The following is a 19,538-nucleotide window of genomic DNA, read 5'->3' on the forward strand; positions in this document are numbered from 1 at the left end:
AGAGCAGTGACAAAAATGATTTGAAGAATTCAATAGGGAACCCGTTGGGTCCTGGAAATTTACCAGTCTGCTGTAACGAGATGGTTGAGGATATTTCCTATAATGATATTGGCTCATTCAGTCTCATTGTGAGATCAGGAGAGAGCGTGGGGATATTTAAGCCGTTTAAAAAATTCTCGACCGAAATGTTATCATTTGGGGATTCAGAAGTGTAAAGTCAGGAGTAAAAATTCCTGAATGTGTCGTTGATTTCAGAATAATTCGAGGTGAAGCTTCCGTTATCCATCTGAATTTCTGTGATGTGTTGTTTGGCTTTCAGGCCTCTTAATTGGTTGGCTAAAAATTTGCCAGATTTGTCACCATGGATATAGAACCAGCTCTTGCTCTTCAAAAGTTGGCGTTCAATTGGATGAGTGGAAATAAGGTCAAATTTAGTTTGGAGTTCCACTCATTTTTTGTACAGCTCTGGATTTTTAATTTGAGCATATTGTTGGTCTATTTCTTTAATTTGATTGGCCATTAATTTAATTTGATTAGTTGTTCTTTATGGGTCTTTCTTTTCATATTCGCAGTGTAGGAAATTATTTGACCCCTGAGGTATGCTTTCATAGCGTCCCAAACAACTAGACTTGAGGTTTCAGGTGATGTATTGGTGAAGGAAAAAAATTATCTGGTCCTCCATAAATTTTACAAAATCATTATCTGACAGTAAGGTTGAATTAAAACGCCAATGCTTATTTATTTGAGGAAAGCCAGGAAGAATTATAGACAGGACAACCGGAGTGTAGTCTGACAACACTATACTCCGATAAACACAGGAACGGACCGATGGAATCAGCTGATTATCGACTAAAAAGTAGTCAATTCTAGAAAAGGTGTGATGGACGTATGAGAAGAAAAAATATTCTCTCTTATTTGGGTGGAGAAAACGCCATACATCGGAGATGCCATAGTTGGGCAGGAAGAACTGAACTAATGACGCAGATTTGCTTAGTACTCTAGGAATAGGAGATGATCAATCCAGCACTGGATCTAACCAACAGTTGAAGTCTCCAACAAACAACATACATCAAAGTTGCTGGTGAACGCAGCAGGCTAAGCAGCATCTATAGGAAGAAGCGCAGTCGACGTTTCAGGCCGAGACCCTTCGTCAGGACTAACTGAAGGAAGAGTGAGTAAGGGATTTGAAAGCTGGAGGGGGAGGGGGAGATGCAAAATGATAGGAGAAGACAGGAGGGGGAGGGATGGAGCCGAGAGCTGGACAGGTGATAGGCAGAAGGGGATACGAGAGGATCATGGGACAGGAGGTCCGGGAAGAAAGACGGGGGGGGGGTGACCCAGAGGATGGGCAAGAGGTATATTCAGAGGGACAGAAGGAGAAAAAGGAGAGTGAGAGAAAGAATGTGTGCATTAAAAAGAGTAACAGATGGGGTACGAGGGGGAGGTGGGGCCTAGCGGAAGTTAGAGAAGTCAATGTTCATGCCATCAGGTTGGAGGCTACCCAGACGGAATATAAGGTGTTGTTCCTCCAACCTGAGTGTGGCTTCATCTTTACAGTAGAGGAGGCCGTGGATAGACATGTCAGAATGGGAATGGGATGTGGAATTAAAATGTGTGGCCACTGGGAGATCCTGCTTTCTCCGGCGGACAGAGCGTAGATGTTCAGCAAAGCGGTCTCCCAGTCTGCGTCGGGTCTCACCAATATATAAAAGGCCACATCGGGAGCACCGGACGCAGTATATCACCCCAGTCGACTCACAGGTGAAGTGATGCCTCACCTGGAAGGACTGTTTGGGGCCCTGAATGGTGGTAAGGGAGGAAGTGTAAGGGCATGTGTAGCACTTGTTCCGCTTACACGGATAAGTGCCAGGAGGGAGATCAGTGGGGAGGGATGGGGGGGACGAATGGACAAGGGAGTTGTGTAGGGAGCGATCCCTGCGGAATGCAGAGAGAGGGGGGGGAGGGAAAGATATGCTTAGTGGTGGGATCCCGTTGGAGGTGGCGGAAGTTACGGAGAATAATATGTTGGACCCGGAGGCTGGTGGGGTGGTAGGTGAAGACCAGGGGAACCCTATTCCTAGTGGAGTGGTGGGAGGATGGAGTGAGAGCAGATGTACGTGAAATGGGGGAGATGCGTTTAAGAGCAGAGTTGATAGTGGAGGAAGGGAAGCCCCTTTCTTTAAAAAATGAAGACATCTCCCTCGTTCTAGAATGAAAAGCCTCATCCTGAGAGCAGATGCGGCGGAGACGGAGGAATTGCGAGAAGGGGATGGCGTTTTTGCAAGAGACAGGGTGAGAAGAGGAATAGTCCAGATAGTTGTGAGAGTCAGTAGGCTTATAGTAGACATCAGTGGATAAGCTGTCTCCAGAAACAGAGACAGAAAGATCTAGAAAGGGGAGGGAGGTGTCAGAAATGGACCAGGTAAACTTGAGGGCAGGGTGAAAGTTGGAGGCAAAGTTAATAAAGTCAACGAGTTCTGCATGCGTGCAGGAAGCAGCGCCAATGCAGTCGTCGATGTAGCGAAGGAAAAGTGGGGGACAGATACCAGAATAGGCACGGAACATAGATTGTTCCACAAACCCAACAAAAAGGCAGGCATAGCTAGGACCCATACGGGTGCCCATAGCTACACCTTTAGTTTGGAGGAAATGGGAGGAGCAAAAGGAGAAATTATTAAGAGTAAGGACTAATTCTGCTAGACGGAGCAGAGTGGTGGTAGAGGGGAACTGATTAGGTCTGGAATCCAAAAAGAAGCGTAGAGCTTTGAGACCTTCCTGATGGGGGATGGAAGTATATAGGGACTGGACATCCAAGGTGAAAATAAAGCGGTGGGGGCCAGGGAACTTAAAATCATCGAAAAGTTTAAGAGCGTGAGAAGTGTCACGAACATAGGTCGGAAGGGATTGAACAAGGGGTGATAAAACAGTGTCGAGGTATGCAGAAACGAGTTCGGTGGGGCAGTTGAAGTCTCCACCTAGTGTGAGAGAGTATGAACTCAAGTCAGGCAGCGCAGAAAAAAAACGTTCAAAGAAGCCCACATCATCCGAGTTAGGAGCATATATGTTAGCCAACACTACCAATGTGTTACATAATTTCCCCGAGACAATGGCAAAACGACCATTTGTGTCTGATATTGTGTTGTGAAGCTCAAAGGGAACATTTGGGTTTATGAGAATTGAGATTCCCCTGGCTTTAGCCTGAAAAGTGGAGTGGAGTGGAAGTGCTGCCCCGCCCATCGTGACATAAGACGGGAATTATCAGAACTGCGAATGTATGTTTCTTGTAGAAATGCAACTGCTGTATTAAACTGTTTGAGATGTGAGAACATCTTCCTTCTTTTAACAGGGTGATTCAGCCCCTTGACACTCCAGCTCACAAAATTTAACCGACTAACATTCTCCTTTAAATAAGATACAGATTGATAGGCATAAGCGCTGCCAAGATTACCGGTATCAGCTCTGAGGCAAAAGTGTAAAACAAAGAGAAACAGGGCAGAAATAGATCCTGTATAACAAGAGCTTCTAAGGGTTCTTAAAACAGTACCAGCATTGGAGTACCCTCCTCCCACCACACCCCGCCAACCCACAACAAGACAGCTGTCAAAGAACATAGCAGCAAGCTCTTGAGAACAATAGTCATCCAACAGTACAACTTCCTGTCACTCATAGCGTCATCTTCAACTCCATTATTGTTATTTAAAGGAAACAGTAAGCATTTAACACCCCTAAACTGACATTATACTTAGTGAGAGATAAACAATTCCCCCAAGGTTTGTTAAACATGTCTCTGAAAAATGAACCATAAAACAGAAATATAAGCTTATATTTGAGAAAAGTAAAAAATAAGCAGATTTGACCCAGTGCTCTTCCCACGAGAGGTTGTACAGTTCATTGAATTGGAGGTAAAAGAAAATGAAAGAGAGAAAGAGAGAGAGAGAGAGAGAGAGAGAGAAAAAAAGAAAAAGAAAAGTCTGAGTGAATTATTATTCCACCTATCGTAGTAGTCAGTACCTAACCCGGCCAAGTCAGACCAGACCTCACTATCCAAGCACTACTAACGTTACCTGCAGAGGGTATAGGAGAAAAGTATTTTATTCAGAGATCAATGTAGTTGGGAGGCTATCGATGCATTTCCCTGCTTCATCCACTGAGCGTAGCCACTGCTTGTCACCCCTGGGAAGTGTGATGCGGAGCCGTGCAGGGTATGGTAGAGAAGGCCTGAGTCCTCGGTTGTATAGCTCTATCATTACTTCTCTGTACTCAGCTCGCAGGCTCAAAACTTCGGGAGAGTTATCCTCCACAACCCGAATCTGCTGGCCGTGGTATTCTAGCTTCCCTCGCCGCTGGACCTCTCTAATCAGATGATCTTTAATCTGGTAGCGGTGCAGGCGAAGAATAACCAGACGCGGTCTCTGTCCTGGGGTTGGTTTAGCTGCTCATGAACGGTGGGCTCCACCAATCTCCGGCAGGGATGAGAGTGTCTCCTTCCCGAAGATCTCACAAAGCAGACTGGAAAAAAAATTCAGTAGGACGCCTGCCTTCAATAGATTCTGGCAGGCCCAGGATGCGTAGGTTCTGCCGTCTGCTCCGGCCTTCCAGGTCACTAACTTTAGCCATTAGCTTGATATTATTTTCACATAAGCTGGAGCAGATTTTTCCAGTTCACTGACGCACTGGCTCAGGTCGTCCACAGCGAGCTCGAAAGAGGGTAAGCGTTGGCCATGGTCCTCCACTTTGCATTGAATTTGGTCGAGATTCCTTTCCAGCAGACTGGAAGAGGATTCAAATTCGGCCGCTAACACCGCACGGTGTTGGTCTAGCAGCGTGGAAATAGCCTTTACTCTCAGGCCAGCCGCCGAATCGTCTTTTTTCCTGGGTTTAGTACTCTTTGAAGTCATTGTGAAGCGAGTGTAATCACAGGCGGGGGGAGGGCAAAAAGTTTGGTATGAGAGAAGGGGGAAGAAGGAGTGCGGAGATAAAAAAAAATAGGATGGAGCGCTCGTTCTCTGCGACTACTCCATGCAGCTGCCGACCGCAAGTCCAACCAACATGGTTCACATCCTCTTTCTTAATGTCTACACACTCAAGCATTTCAGTTCGCTGTAATGAACATTTCAAACATCTTCTGTTCTTAACATAGAAAATAGGTGCAGGAGTAGGCCATTCGGCCCTTCAAGCCTGCACCGCCATTCAGTATGATCATGGCTGATCATCCAACTCAGAACCCTGTACCAGCCTTCCCCCGATACCCCCGATCCCTTTAGCCACAAGGGCCATATCTAACTCCCTCTTAAATATAGCCAATGAACTGGCCTCAACTGTTTCCTGTGGCAGAGAATTCCACAGATTCACCACTCTCTGTGTGAAGAAGTTTTTCCTAATCTCGGTCCTAAAAGGCTTCCCCCTTATCCTCAAACTGTGACCCCTCGTTCTGGACCTCCCCAACATCGGGAACAATCTTCCTACATCTAGCCTGTCCAATCCCTTTAGGATTTTATATGTTTCAATAAGATCCCCCCTCAATCTTCTAAATTCCAACGAGTATAAGCCTAGTCGATCCAGTCTTTCATCATATGAAAGTCCTGCGATCCCAGGAATCAATCTGGTGAACCTTCTTTGTACTCCCTCTATGGCAAGAATGTCTTTCCTCAGATTAGGGGAACAAAACTGCACACAATACTCCAGGTGTGGTCTCACCAAGGCCTTGTGCAACTGCAGTAGTACCTCCCTGCTCCTGTTCTCGAATCCTCTTGCTATGAACGCCAGCATACCATTTACCTTTTTCACCGCCTGCTGTACCTGCATGCCCACTTTCAATGACTGGTGTATAATGACACCCAGGTCTCGTTGCACCTCCCTTTTTCCTAATCGGCCACCATTCAGATAATAATCTGTTTTCCTGTTTTTGCCACCAAAGTAGATAACCTCACATTTATCCACATTAAATTGCATCTGCCATGAATTTGCCCACTCACCTAACCTATCCAAGTCACCCTGCATCCTCTTAGCATCCTCCTCACAGCTAACACTACCACCCAGCTTCGTGTCATCCGCAAACTTGGAGATGCTGTGTTTAATTTCCTCATCTAAGTCAGTAATATATATTGTAAACAACTGGGGTCCCAGCACTGAGCCTTGCGGTACCCCACTAATCACTGCCTGCCATTCTGAAAAGGCCCCGTTTATTCCCACTCTTTGCTTCCTGGCTGCCAACCAATTCTCTATCCACATCAATACCTTACCCCCAATACCATGTGCTTTAAGTTTGCACACTAATCTCCTGTGTGGGACCTTGTCAAAACCCTTTTGAAAGCCTTATGTTAGGCTTTCACACCAATTATTTCCCTCTTGCACTTTTGTTTAATGAACTCTACTTTGAATTTAGACTTAGTCTTGTTACTATCCTTTTGTTACTCATCATTTCGAGGAAGCCCTAGTGGAGATACTTGCCTTCTTGTTAACCACTGGTGAAGTTCCAGAAGACTGGAGGGCAGCTAATGTTCAAAGGTAGCAAAACAGGCCAGTAAGCCTAACTTCATTTATTGGGATGTTACTGGAGGAAATTCTGAGGGACAAAATCTACCATCACTTGGACAATCAAGGCCTGATCTGGAACGGTCAGCATGGTTATATGTGCAGTGGTCACATCTGACAAATCTTTTGGAATTTTTCAAAGCGTAAGGTGACAGATGAAGGTAGGGAAGTAGATATTGTCTACATGGACCTTAGCAAGGCCTCCGGCAAGGTCCCACACATCAGGCTGATTTGGAAGTTTAGGTTGCATGGGATTCAGAATTGGCTCAAAGATAGGAGACAGCAGGTGATAGTTCGAGGTCGATTCTCCACTGTAGGGTGACTCAGGGATCAATGTCACTCATTACTTGTGAGTCTTGTTGATAGTAAAGCAGGTTACAGGGAACTGTATAAGGTCTTGACAGCAGGAACCAAGAGCCAGGCATACAATTTCTAACACTGCAGAAATAGAAGTGCCCTTACCATTATGTATTTCCAGAGGCTTCACAGGACAGCCCTGAGATTGGACTCCTGCAGTCAGAGGTCCCTTTCCTCCAACGTAATTAATGACAGGTGAAGTCTGAGGTCGTCGCAGTAATGGCGACATGCTATGTCTTCTCTTCAGTGACCCTGGTGCGTTGTACTCTCCAGATCGTTTCACCTTGTTCTGTGGACCCGCAACAAACTCATCAGCTTCATCGATCATCATTCCCTTTAACAGAAAATAAAACACAATTATAGCAAAACCAAACTCATGAGATCTGTAAGAAGAGATTAAACAGAACACATGGTTAATGCTCACTCCTCTCTTATGGTACTTAATAGAACGTCAAATGATCAGAAACCAGAAGATCAAAGAATAGACAAGTGAACCCTGAAAAACTTCTGTTATCTGGAACAGCTCATTAGATCAGCAGCCGGTTGACAAATGTTTCTTATGTCATGGGGTGGTGAGTGAGCGATGGGCGCGGTGGATGGGTATTAGTGAGACGACATATTTTGAGGCATTAGATGCTTTGAGAAATGAGACAGCCACAAATGGAAAAGAGTGGTTGTAGGATTTAAGAATGTGATGCTGGGAGTTAATGTTTTAAAGTTCAAGTAACGCAACCCAAAGAAGGCTAGCTCTAGCACATGCTGGCCTGGAACTTGCTCAGGCAGGTCACCCTTAGAACATAGAAAATAGAATAGTACAGCACACCCTTTGGCCTACAATGTTGTGCCGACCCTTAAACCCTGCCTCCCATATAACCCCCCCCCCACCTTAAATTCCTCCATATACCTGTGCACTAGCAACAAAGCAGGACTTATCCATGGGGATCTGTACTGGCACCTCTGTTGTTTGTCATATAAATAAATGATTTTGATAAAAATGTGATAGGGTTGGTAAGTTTGCAGATGACACAAAAATTGGTGTTATGGTAGAAGATTGCCAAAGAATACAGCAGGATATAGATCCAGTGTAGATACTTTATGGATGGAGAAGTGGTAGATAAAGTTTAATCCAAGCAAGTGTTCACTTGAGTGAGTAACCTGCACCATCCAAGAGCCAAAGATGTGCTAATAAAGATAACAGTGGTGAACAGATATGAAACATAATTTGCCTCATTTGCTGTAATTGTCACAGATGGAGAACCTGAAGAAAAATGGTGAATGTTGTGATCCTCACAGCACACCATGAATCTCTTTAATAAAAAGTTTTTTCAGAAATTCAAACAGCCAACACTCCAGAGTTGCTTGAGAATTTCTGAGCCATAGGGGGGAAGAGGTGGGGTTAGAGTTAGGGTTTTTTTCCCCATTGGGTGGTTCCGGAGCATGCGTGTTTTCTATGCGGTTGTATTCTTCATCGCCGCCATTTTTGATCATCCCATATTAGTATGTGCTCTGCGCATGTATAAAGTAGAATAAAATTAGAGTATGGTATTTAAACGGATTAATGTAATAAGTTGGAATGTACATGGTTGGAATCATCCTATCAAACAAGAAAAGACTTTCAAAAATCATTAACCAATTCCAACTTGATACAATTTTTGCCCAAGAGACACATATCAGGGCGGGAGATCAAAACAGATTTTTTTGGATGGTGGAGGGATTTGCAGTTTCACTCCACTTCTCAGAGTAAAACTAAGGGAGTGTCCATCTTTATTAAATCCAATATATTTCCTCAAGCGGATATTGAGTAAGATTTTAATGGTAGATTTTTAATTCTTAAAGGAGTAATCTGTAACAGAAAAGTTGTTTTGGTCAATTTGTACGGTCCTAACTCAGATGATCCTTCTTTTTTTAAAAAGGTATTTGCTTTACTGCCTGATTTAAATGAATATATGTTGATAATGGGTGGGGATTTTAACTGTTGTTTAAATCCTTTGATTGACAAGGGCTCAACCAATCAGCGACTTCCAAATCGCTCCGCGTCACTTATTGACTCCTTTTTGACTGATTTTGGATTGATTGAATTATGGAGATATCTACACCCTGATAACAGAGAATATTCTTTCTTTTCATGTTTATAAAAATAATTCGAGGATCTATTATATTATAATCGATCCTCACTTCTTACCTAGTGTTAAAAATTGTGAATATGACGCTATTGCTATATCTGATCATGCATCTTTGAATTTGTCTTTTGAATTTGATGATGTCATTCTTGCCCCGTCCACCATGGCGCATGTTTCAGACATTATTGCAAAACTCTGACTTTGTCAGCTTTATTGAAACATAGATAAAAGATTTTTTTTCTTTTTAATGATATGGGGGTATGCCTAAATCAATCATATAGGATACATTTAAAGCATTTTTAGGTGGTCAGATCATTTCTTATTCAGCTAAGCTTAAAAAATGGACTACAGGAGAATTAGATAAGATTTCAAAACAAATTAAAGACTTTGATAATATTTATGCAATTTCCCCTAATATTGATTTATTTAAACGAAGGGTGGAACTTCAATCACAATATAATCTATTATTAACTCATCCTATTGAAGGCTATTTGCTTAAGTTAAAGAGCCAATTTTATATGTTTGGAGATAAAAATCATAAACTGCTTGCATCTCAATTAAGAACGGCTAGAGCCAAAAGGCAAATTTTGAAAATTCATAGGAAAGATGATACCCTGGCTTGGGAACATGAAGAAATTAATAAGATTTTTCAAGATTTTTATACTCAACTTTATAAATCTCAATGTCCATCAGATTCTTCTAAAATGAATGCTTTTGTACAAAAGATTGCTTTTCCTAAAATTTCTGTTGAGGATCAAAAAACGCTTGATGCCCAAATTACTAAAGCCGAAATTTGTAAAGCTAGTTTTTCAATGCAATCTGGTAAGGCCCCTGGACTTGATAGCTATCCTGTAGAATTTTATAAAAAATTTGGAAAATTGCTTTCTCCGTGTATGTTGGAAATATTTAAAGATTCTTTTGTGAAAGGTGACTTACCCTCTACTTTCTATGAGGCTTCTATTTCTTTATTCTTAAAAAGGATAAAGATCCTACTGATTGTGCCTCATATAGACCTATTTCATTATTGAATGTTGATGCTAAGATTCTGTCAAAGATAATGGTCAATCGGTTGGAGAATATTTTGGGTAAAATTATTTTTAAAGATCAAACGGGCTCTATAAAGGGTTGTTATTATTTTTCAAATGTTCAGAGATTATTTAACATTATATATTCGTCCTCTTTTAAAACTCCACAATGCGTCATCTCTTTGGATGCTGAAAAGCGTTCGATCAAGTTGAATGGAAATATTTATTTAATGTTTTAGAGAAATTTGGCTTTGGTGTTAATTTTAATAATTGGATTAGAATGATATATAAAACTCCTATTGCTACTGTTATTACCAATAACTGTAGGTCTCCTTTTTTTCAGCTTTCAGGGGGACAAGACAAGGTTGTCCGTTAAGTCCTTTGTTATTTTATTTAATATTAGAACCCCTTGCTATTGCTCTTCGTGCAGCTAAAGATATTTATGGGATTTTTGTAAATGAGACCATTCATAAGATTTCTCTTTACGCTGACGATTTATTGGTTTATATGTCCAGTCTCAATGAATCTATTCCTGCCTTGCTAAAATTATTTAATGAATTTGGAGATTTTTCGGGATTATAAAATAAATTTTAGTAAAAGTGAATTGTTTCCTTTAAATGAATCTGTTTCTATATATGATAACACTCCTTTCAAAGTCACGGATTCTTTTAGATATTTAGGTGTTATTATCACCAAAAAAGAGGATCTTTATAAAGCTAATTTTGTTCCCTTGGTAGATTCTATGAAGTATTTATTTAGTAGATGGAATCCACTTACATTTTCACTTGTTGGTCACATCCATATAGTCAAAATGATGATTTTACCAAAATTTTTATATTTATTTCAGAATATCCCTTTTTTTTGACTAAGAAGTTTTTTGATCAGATTGATTCTATTATTTTATCTTTTATCTGGAATAATAAAAGACCAAGAATTAATAAATGTCATTTACAAAAGTTGAAAAAGGATGGACATCTCGCTTTGCCTAATTTAAGAATGTATTACTGAGCTGTTAATGTGCGATACGTGTCAATAGACAATAGGTGCAGAAGTAGACCATTCGGCCCTTTGAGCCTACACTGCCATTCTGAGATCATGGCTGATCATCTACTATCAATACCCGGTTCCTGCCTTGTCCCCATAACCCTTGATTCCCCTATCCATAAGATACCTATCTAGCTCCTTCTTGAAAGCATCCAGAGAATTGGCCTCCACTGCCTTCTGAGGCAGCACGTTCCACACCTCCACAACTCTCTGGGAGAAGTAGTTCCTCAACTCTGTCCTAAATGACCTACCCCTTATTCTTAAACCATGCCCTCTGGTACTGGACTCTCCCAGCATCTGGAATATATTTCCTGCCTCTATCTTGTCCAATCCCTTAATAATCTTATATGTCTCAATCAGATCCCCTCTCACTCTCCTTAATTCCAGCGTGTACAAGCCCAGTCTCTCTAACCTCTCTGCGTAAGACAGTCCGGACATCCCACGAATTAACCTAGTGAACCTATGCTGCACCTCCTTCACAGCCAGGATGTCCTTCCTTAACCCTGGAGACCAAAACTGCACACAATACTCCAGGTGTGGTCTCACCAGGGCCCTGTACAAATGCAAAAGGATTTCCTTGCTCTTGTACTCAATTCCCTTTGTAATAAAGGCCAACATTCCATTAGCCTTCTTCACTGCCTGCTGCACTTGCTCATTCACCTTCAGAGACTGATGAACAAGTACTCCTAGATCTCTTTGTATTTCTCCCTTACCTAACTCCACACCGTTCAGATAATAATCTGCCTTCCTGTTCTTGCTCCCAAAGTGAATAACCTCACATTTATTCACATTAAACGCCATCTGCCAAGTTTCTGCCCACTCACCCAGCCTATCCAAGTCACCTTGAATTCTCCTAACATCCTCATCACATGTCACACTGCCACCCAGCTTAGTATCGTCAGCAAACTTGCTGATGTTATTCACAATGCCTTCCTCTAAATCATTGATGTAAATCGTAAACAGCTGTGGTCCCAATACCGAGCCTTGTGGCACCCCACTAGTCACCACCTGCCATTCCGAGAAACACCCATTCACTGCTACCCTTTGCTTTCTATCTGCCAACCAGTTTTCTATCCATGTCAATATCCTCCCCCCAATGCCATGAGCTCTGATCTTACCCACCAATCTCCTATGTGGTACCTTATCAAATGCCTTCTGAAAGTCAAGGTACACCACATCCACTGGATCTCCTGCATCTATCATCCTGGTTACATCCTCGAAAAACTCCAATAGATTAGTCAAGCATGATTTGCCCTTGGTAAATCCATGCTGGCTCGGCCCAATCCTATCACTGCTATCAAGATATGCCGCTATTTCATCTTTAATAATGGACTCTAGCATCTTCCCCACTACTGATGTTAGGCTAACAGGGCGATAGTTCTCTGTTTTCTCCCTCTCTCCTTTCTTAAAAAGTGGGATAACATTAGCCACTTGCCAATCCTCAGGAACTGATCCTGAATCTAAGGAGCATTAGAAAATGATCACCAATGCATCCGCAATTTCCAGAACCACCTCCTTTAGTACCCTAGGATGCAGACCATCTGGACCTGGGGATTTGTTGGCCTTCAGTCCCATCAGTCTATTCATCACCGTTTCCTTCCTAATGTCAATCTGTTTCAGTTCCTCTGTTACCCTATGTCCTTGGCCCATCCATACATCTGAGAGATTGCTTGTGTCTTCCCTCGTGAAGACAGATCCAAAGTACTTATTAAATTCGTTTGCCATTTCTGTTTCCCATAACAATTTCTCCCAATTCATTCTTCAAGGACCCAACATTGTTCTTAACTATCTTCCTTCTCTTCACATACCTAAAAAACTTTTGCTATCCTCCTTTATATTCCTAGCTAGCTTGCGTTCATACCTCATTTTTTCTCCCTGTATTGCCTTTTTAGTTAAGTTCTGTTGCTCCTTAAAAATTTCCCAATCATCCGCCTTCCCACTCACCTTAGCTGTTATACTTCTTTTTTAATGCTATGCTATCTCTGACTTCCTTTGTCAACCACTATGGCCACTTTCCCCCCTTTGAATCCTTCCTTCTCCGGGGGATGAACTGATTTTGCACCTTGTGCATTATTCCCAACAATACCTGCCATTGCTGTTCCACTGTCTTTTCTGCTAGGATATCCGACCAGTCAACTTGGCCAGCTCCTCCCTCATGGCTCCATAGTCTCCTTTGTTCAACTGCAATACTGACACTTCTGATCTACCCTTATCCTTCTCAACTTGCAGATAAAAACTTATCATATTATGGTCACTACCTCCTAATGGCTCCTTTACTTCAAGATCACTTATCAATTCCTGTTCATTGCACAACACTAAATCCAGAATAGCCTTACCCCTGGTCGGCTCTCGAAAAAGCTGCTCCAAAAATGCATCCCGTAGGCACTCTACAAACTCCTTATCCTGGGGTCCAGTACCAACCTGATTTTCCCAGTTCACCTGCATGTTGAAATCCCCCATAACTATTGCGACATTTCCTGTGCCACATGCCATTGTTAACTCCCTATTCAACTTGCACCCAATATCCATGCTACTGTTCGGGGGCCTGCAGATAACACCTATTAGGGTCTTTTTGCCTTTACTGTTCCTCAGTTCTATCCACACCGATTCTACTTCTCCTGATTCTATGTCCCCCCTTGTCGTTTTGGTTACATTGGGTTGATAAGAATGATCGGCCAGTTTGGGTAGATTTGGAATTGAAAGCTGCAGAGGAGTTTTATTTAACCTCATTATTGGGAGCTGCTTTACCTATACAATTAACTAAAGTTGCTAATTTAAATTTATACCCTGTGATTAAGCATTCTTTACAAACTTGGCACTAGTTCCGCAATTTTTTTAATCTTAAAAAATTTAAACTTTGTAGTTTATTTTATCAAAATTACTTTTTTAAGTCTTCTTTGAGTGATCCAAATTTTTACTTTGGAAAAATAAAGGTAATAATTCTTTTTTGGATTTATTTAAAGAAGATGTCTTTTGAACAATTAGTTGATAAATATTCTCTTCATACTGACACTTTTTACAATACCTTCAAGTTAAATATTTTTGTAAGAAATGTCTAAGTAATTTTCCTTACATATTGGATGCTGACCTGTTAGATATTATTATGAGTATGATCCCTTCAATGAAGGGTTCCATTGGAAGAATTTATAATTTACTATTACAATGGGATAAGTATCCCATTTAAGATTAAACAAGATTGGGAAAAGGAACTCAATTTGACTTTTATGACGGAGGATTGGATGCGGATTCTGAAGCTGGTTAACTCTTCTTCGATCTGTGCTAGTCATTCACTGATTCAATTTAAAATTGTACATCGTTACCATTTGATGAAGGAGAGATTGTCTAAAATATTCCCTAATGTTGATAGTCATTGTGATAGATGTAAAACTGAGACAGCTACACTGACACATGTCTTGGTCTTGTTCTATACTGGAACAGTTCTGGAAGTCAGTTTTTTCGACAATTTCTAAAGCACTTAAATTAATTTACAACCTAACAAATTAACTGCGCTTTTTGGAATAATTCCTCAAAATATCCATGGTTACCTCTTTGTCTAACCAACATGTTATTGCATTTGTTACATTGATAGCTAGGAGGGCCATTTTGTTGAAGTGGAAAGATACATTGGCTCCCACTTTGTCACAATGGTTCTCTCAAGTGATGCTATGTCTTAGTTTGGAGAAAATTAGAAGTTGAACCTTTGAACCTATGTTTGAATTTGAGAAAAGATGGGGTTCATTTGCTCGTTATTATCATTTGAGTTAAAATTCCTCCACGATCTAATTGTAAATTTTTGGTACATTTTTTTTTCTTGTTGGCGATTTGATATTTATCTTTGGAAGCTTTTTGTATGAAGCATGGCTCTGGGGTTGAACACCTAATGGGTTTTTTTTTCTCACTTTCTCTTGCTGAGTAGGGTTTTCCCCCTCTTTTTTTAAAATCACCAACAATTTTTCAATCTTTAAAATAATATTTTTTTTCTTGAGACATTGTAAGTGTTGCTTACTTCGATGTACTCTCGTTAATTTTGGATAATAATTAACCAATTGGCAGGAGGAGAAGATGGCGGCGCGCAGCGTGTGCGCAGCTCTCCGGTGAAAATGATATCGTATCTGTTAAATAGGGGCCGTAGACAATTCTGATTTGATGGAGAATGGATGTGAAAGCACAGAGGAACATCCGGAGAAATTTCTGAAATGCCCGTTCGCTGCTGTCGTTACTGTGTGGTCATGAATCTGTCGGAGAGTAGGCCTCAAAATTCCTGGCCTTGCCTACTTTTGGCGACCGAGAAGGAGGTCGAATCGTTCGGACAGAGATGGCGCTCAGTACTCAGTGTCGGAGAGCTGATCAGAGCTCGAAGTTTTCAGACGACTCAGAGTCTGATTGTGGTCAGCATGGCAGGGAGAGTTTTTCTTCCTTCTCCTGTCTGCATGAGATGTGGGACATTTGAGAAACTTTGAACTTTACTGTGCTCACGGACTTCTTCATCAAGTTATGGTATTGTTACACTGTTTGTAACTATATGTTATAATTATGTGGTTTTGTCAGTTTTTTCAGTCTTGGTTTGTCCTGTGTTTTGTGATATCACACTGGAGGAAATAATGTATCATTTCTTAATGCATGCATTACTAAATGACAATAAAAGAGGACTACGTGTCTTCATAATCATCATCATAATAATAAAAAGATTTGAAAAGAAAAAGAAAGGAATTTCTGAGCCAGTTGGTGTGTTTCTTAAGTGTGAAATTTCAACACTGATTTGAGGTCTCATCTGAAACCTCTCCTATTCCAATCTGGACAACCAAGTGAAACCCTGCTGGATTCCTTGCTTGCATAAGTCTAGGGAATACAGTCTCCGGTCCCGCCAAATCCATGAGATTGAGACTGCTCTCCCACCTCAAACCCCGGTTCATGTGGATGCTGTGTAATTTGCTACTCTGTAACAAATTCTGTGCCAAGAAATAACAGACAGCACACTGCATACAAATGAGGAATTCTATTTAATGAATCTTAACTGAAGGGTTAGCAAAGAAGAAAATACAAAAAAAAAGGGCACATTATAATTAAACAGTCAAATGTGCACAAGTTGGAGCTCTAGTCTTTCAAAAGGCATACTCACTGATCCTCGGTCAACTGTGGACTCTTGCTCCATCAAAGCACAGTCCCCTACCAGGTCGAATCTTATGATCAGTTCTCTCCAGCGTCCTCTCTCTCCATCTCCCGCCACACAAAGGACCCAACTCACATTCCAAAGCACCCGTTATGTCTAACCATAACCCAAACACTGCTTCTACAGAAAGACCATTACGTTGGCAATGAAACCTTTCCCAGGGAGTTACACAAGCATCCCCACCAATCCTCACGATCTGTGGGAGAGCCTTTTGCCATCTCACCACCACACTCAAGAGTTTTCACTAGCTTTATTCCACGTCTTCAAATGACTAATTCTATTGTCTGTTCAATTGGTGTTAAGATACATTGTGAGCAGCTGATGGCCACTCCTAAGAACAAGCTAACCCAAACAAGATTTCAAAATATCATGGTCAGCTCCAAATTTGAGAGGATTTCACAGCCTATGTCTGCTATTTTATTGCTTGAAGTTGGTTAGGGTGCATAGCACAATTTCACATCCCATGCTCTAAATTTGCTCCATCTAACACAAAACTTGGAGATGCATTCAGCAGCCTACCTTCTTGTTCTGCTTGAAAGGATTCCCAAATGTGTGGAGTCGTTTAGGTTGGTCTGGATCAATCTCCCGAAGAGGCAGGGCCATAAGTTTCAAGTATTCTTGATAGTTGCCCATTTGTGCCACAGGAATACTGTGCAGAAAATCTGAAATAAAGGTGGCACTAATTGCTACAGATTTGTATAGCAGTAACATTGCTACAATGCATGTCTGTAGTTTTAATTATTAACAAGTCATAGAATCATAGGAAAAGTACAGCACAGAAACAGGCCCTTTGGCCCATCTAGTCCATGCTGAAACATTTAAACTGCCCAATATGATTGCTATATTGTATTGAAGATAATAAAATAATTCATATATTTTGTCTAAATTCATTCTCATGACATGAATGTTTAATTAGATCTGCAGCAATTTTTTTTAAGATGAGGAACACTAAGTTATCGTTCCGCCAAATCATGCATCTCAATCTAGTGATTCTACAACCTACAGACTCACTTTCAAGGGCTCTTTACAACTCATGTTCTCAGTATTATTTTTATCTGCAGTTTGCCTTCTTTCGTATATTGATTGTTCATCAGTCTTGTCTGTTAATATATAGTTTTTCATGAAATTCTACTGTATTTCTTTTTTCCTCAAATGCCTGCAAGAAAATGAATCTCAGGTAGTATATGGTAACATAGTAGTGCAATCGCTTGAGTCGAGTAAGATGTTCTCCCAGGGAGTTGTCTATTGGTGGGTTTCCAGGTGGCTGTAGAAGCTGGGCCAGGATCCACATATCCTGGTACAGTGTGGGCAAGAGCAAGTGGTGGCTGTGGTTAGGTCTTTTGGTTGTTCAGTCTCTCCTTTCACAGCTGCCAGTTGTTCTCTGCGGCACAGCAGAGGTCATTCTCATGTAACACAGATCTATCTTGAACAGATTTCCTTCAGGTGTATCTATTGTGTGCAATGTCCTCGCAGCTTTTAGATGTAATGTTGGATTTCTTCAGGCTGATTTTGATGTTATCTTTGATACGTTTCCTTTACCACCAGAAGCTCTCTGACCTTTCTTCAACCGAGAGTAAAAGATCTGTTTGGGAAACTGCAAGTTAGGCATCTAGCCAGAGAGTAGTAAATCTGTGGAATGCTCTGCCACAGACTGCGGTGGTGGCCAAATCCATAGGTATATTTAAGGCAGAAGCTGATCGTTTCCTGATCGGTCAGGGCATCAAAGGATATGGTGAGGAGGCAGGTGTATGAGGTTGAGTAAGATCCGGGATCAGCTATGATGGAATGGCAGACAGATTCAATGGGCCGAATGGCAAATTTTGCTCCTATGTCTTACGGTCTTATATAGATGACATGACCAATCCATCAAAGTTGGGACTGTAGTGGAGATGCTGTTCATGTTGGCCACCTTCAGTACGCTGGTGTTAGTGCATCTGTCCTTCCAGCTGATCCTTAAAATCTTTCATAAGGATCTTTGGTGGCACTGTTTCAGGGCTTTCAGAAGCCAACTGTACGTGGTCCATGATTCAGGTCCATACAGTAGTGAAGGGAGGACAACTGCTCTATAGATCAAAAGTTTTGTTTCAACCTGTACACTGCCACCTTCAAAGACTCTTTACCTTAATATTGCATAGGCACCACCAGCACAACTCAGGTGGTGGTTGATCTCTGAGCCGATGTCTGCTTTTGAGGAGTGACTGCTGCCAAGGTAGGGAAAGTGGTCTACATTTTCAAGGGTGATAGATGGTAATATGTTCAAAGTACATTTATTATCAAAGTATGTATGCAGTATACAACCCTGAGATTCTTCTTCCCACAGAAAGCCACGAAACAAAGAAACATCATGGAACCTGTTAAAAAAAAAATCAAACACGCAACATGCAAAAAAAAAAACAAATCATGCAAACAGCAAACATACGTATTTTGGTAATAAATTTACTTTGAATTTTAGGAATGAATTATTTCAACTGTGGGGTTCAACGAATGTGCGGGGGAGGGGGGTGCTCTCCCTGGAGCAGAGAAAGCTGAAAGAAACATGAAATGGTGGAAACACTCAGTAGGTCAGGCAGCAACTGTGGAGACAGTAACTGAGCTAATGCTTCAGGTTGAAAACGTAGTCAGAACTTGGAAAGAGAGTAAACAAACTTAATATTAATGAGTGTAATCAACTCAAGCTGCTAGCCCAAAATATTTCAAAGTTCATAGTAAAATTTATTATCAGAGTACATACATGTTTCCACATACAACCCTGAGATTCTTTTTCTGCTGGCATACTTAGCATATCTACAGAACAGTAACTGTAAGCTGTAAACATCAGGAACTGTTAACTGTAAACAAACTGCAAATGCTGATATAAACAAATAGCAAGAAATAACAATATAGCAGTCCTTAAATGAGAGTAGCTATCCCCTTTTGTTTAACAGCCTGATGGTTGAGGGGTAGTGACTGTCCTTGAACCTGGTTTGTTGTTCGTCCATTGTCGTCGTCAATGAAGATCTCAACACCATTAGTCACTTTGAGACTGGATGCGGTGTCCGAAGATGACTGGTCAGGCCAATTCGGGCATGAAATGTCCTGGCACATGTTGGGCAGACATGTGTGGACACTGCAGTTGTTGCACTGGTGGCTCTGGACTTGCGCAGCTCGCACTTATGTTCTGCTTCAGCAATGTGCCTTGCTTCGTAAGCTTGACAGCCCTTGTGGATAAGGCCGCGTCAGGTAGGACGGTTTTGTGCCAGCGTTTCTCAGGTGGTCGTGTCTATGTCAAGCACTTCAGGGAGGCCTTTA

At 41.4% G+C, this 19,538-nt stretch overlaps 1 protein-coding gene across 3 annotated transcripts in view; it reads right to left on the reverse strand.

Annotated features, from left to right (window-relative positions):
- The window catches only part of ints6l (integrator complex subunit 6 like), a 222,322-nt gene that overhangs the window by 63,300 nt on the left and 139,484 nt on the right, over positions 1-19,538 (reverse strand). For all 3 annotated transcript variants that reach the window (XM_063061194.1, XM_063061196.1, XM_063061193.1), the window contains 2 exons: positions 16,770-16,912; positions 6,997-7,225 (listed from right to left, as the gene is read on the reverse strand). In XM_063061194.1, coding sequence (XP_062917264.1) covers positions 6,997-7,225; positions 16,770-16,912 — 372 coding nt within the window. The remainder of the gene's footprint in view (positions 1-6,996; positions 7,226-16,769; positions 16,913-19,538) is intronic.

This window comes from Mobula hypostoma, chromosome 10 (genome assembly GCF_963921235.1).
Source record: "Mobula hypostoma chromosome 10, sMobHyp1.1, whole genome shotgun sequence".
NCBI classification, from domain to species: Eukaryota; Metazoa; Chordata; class Chondrichthyes; order Myliobatiformes; family Myliobatidae; genus Mobula; species Mobula hypostoma.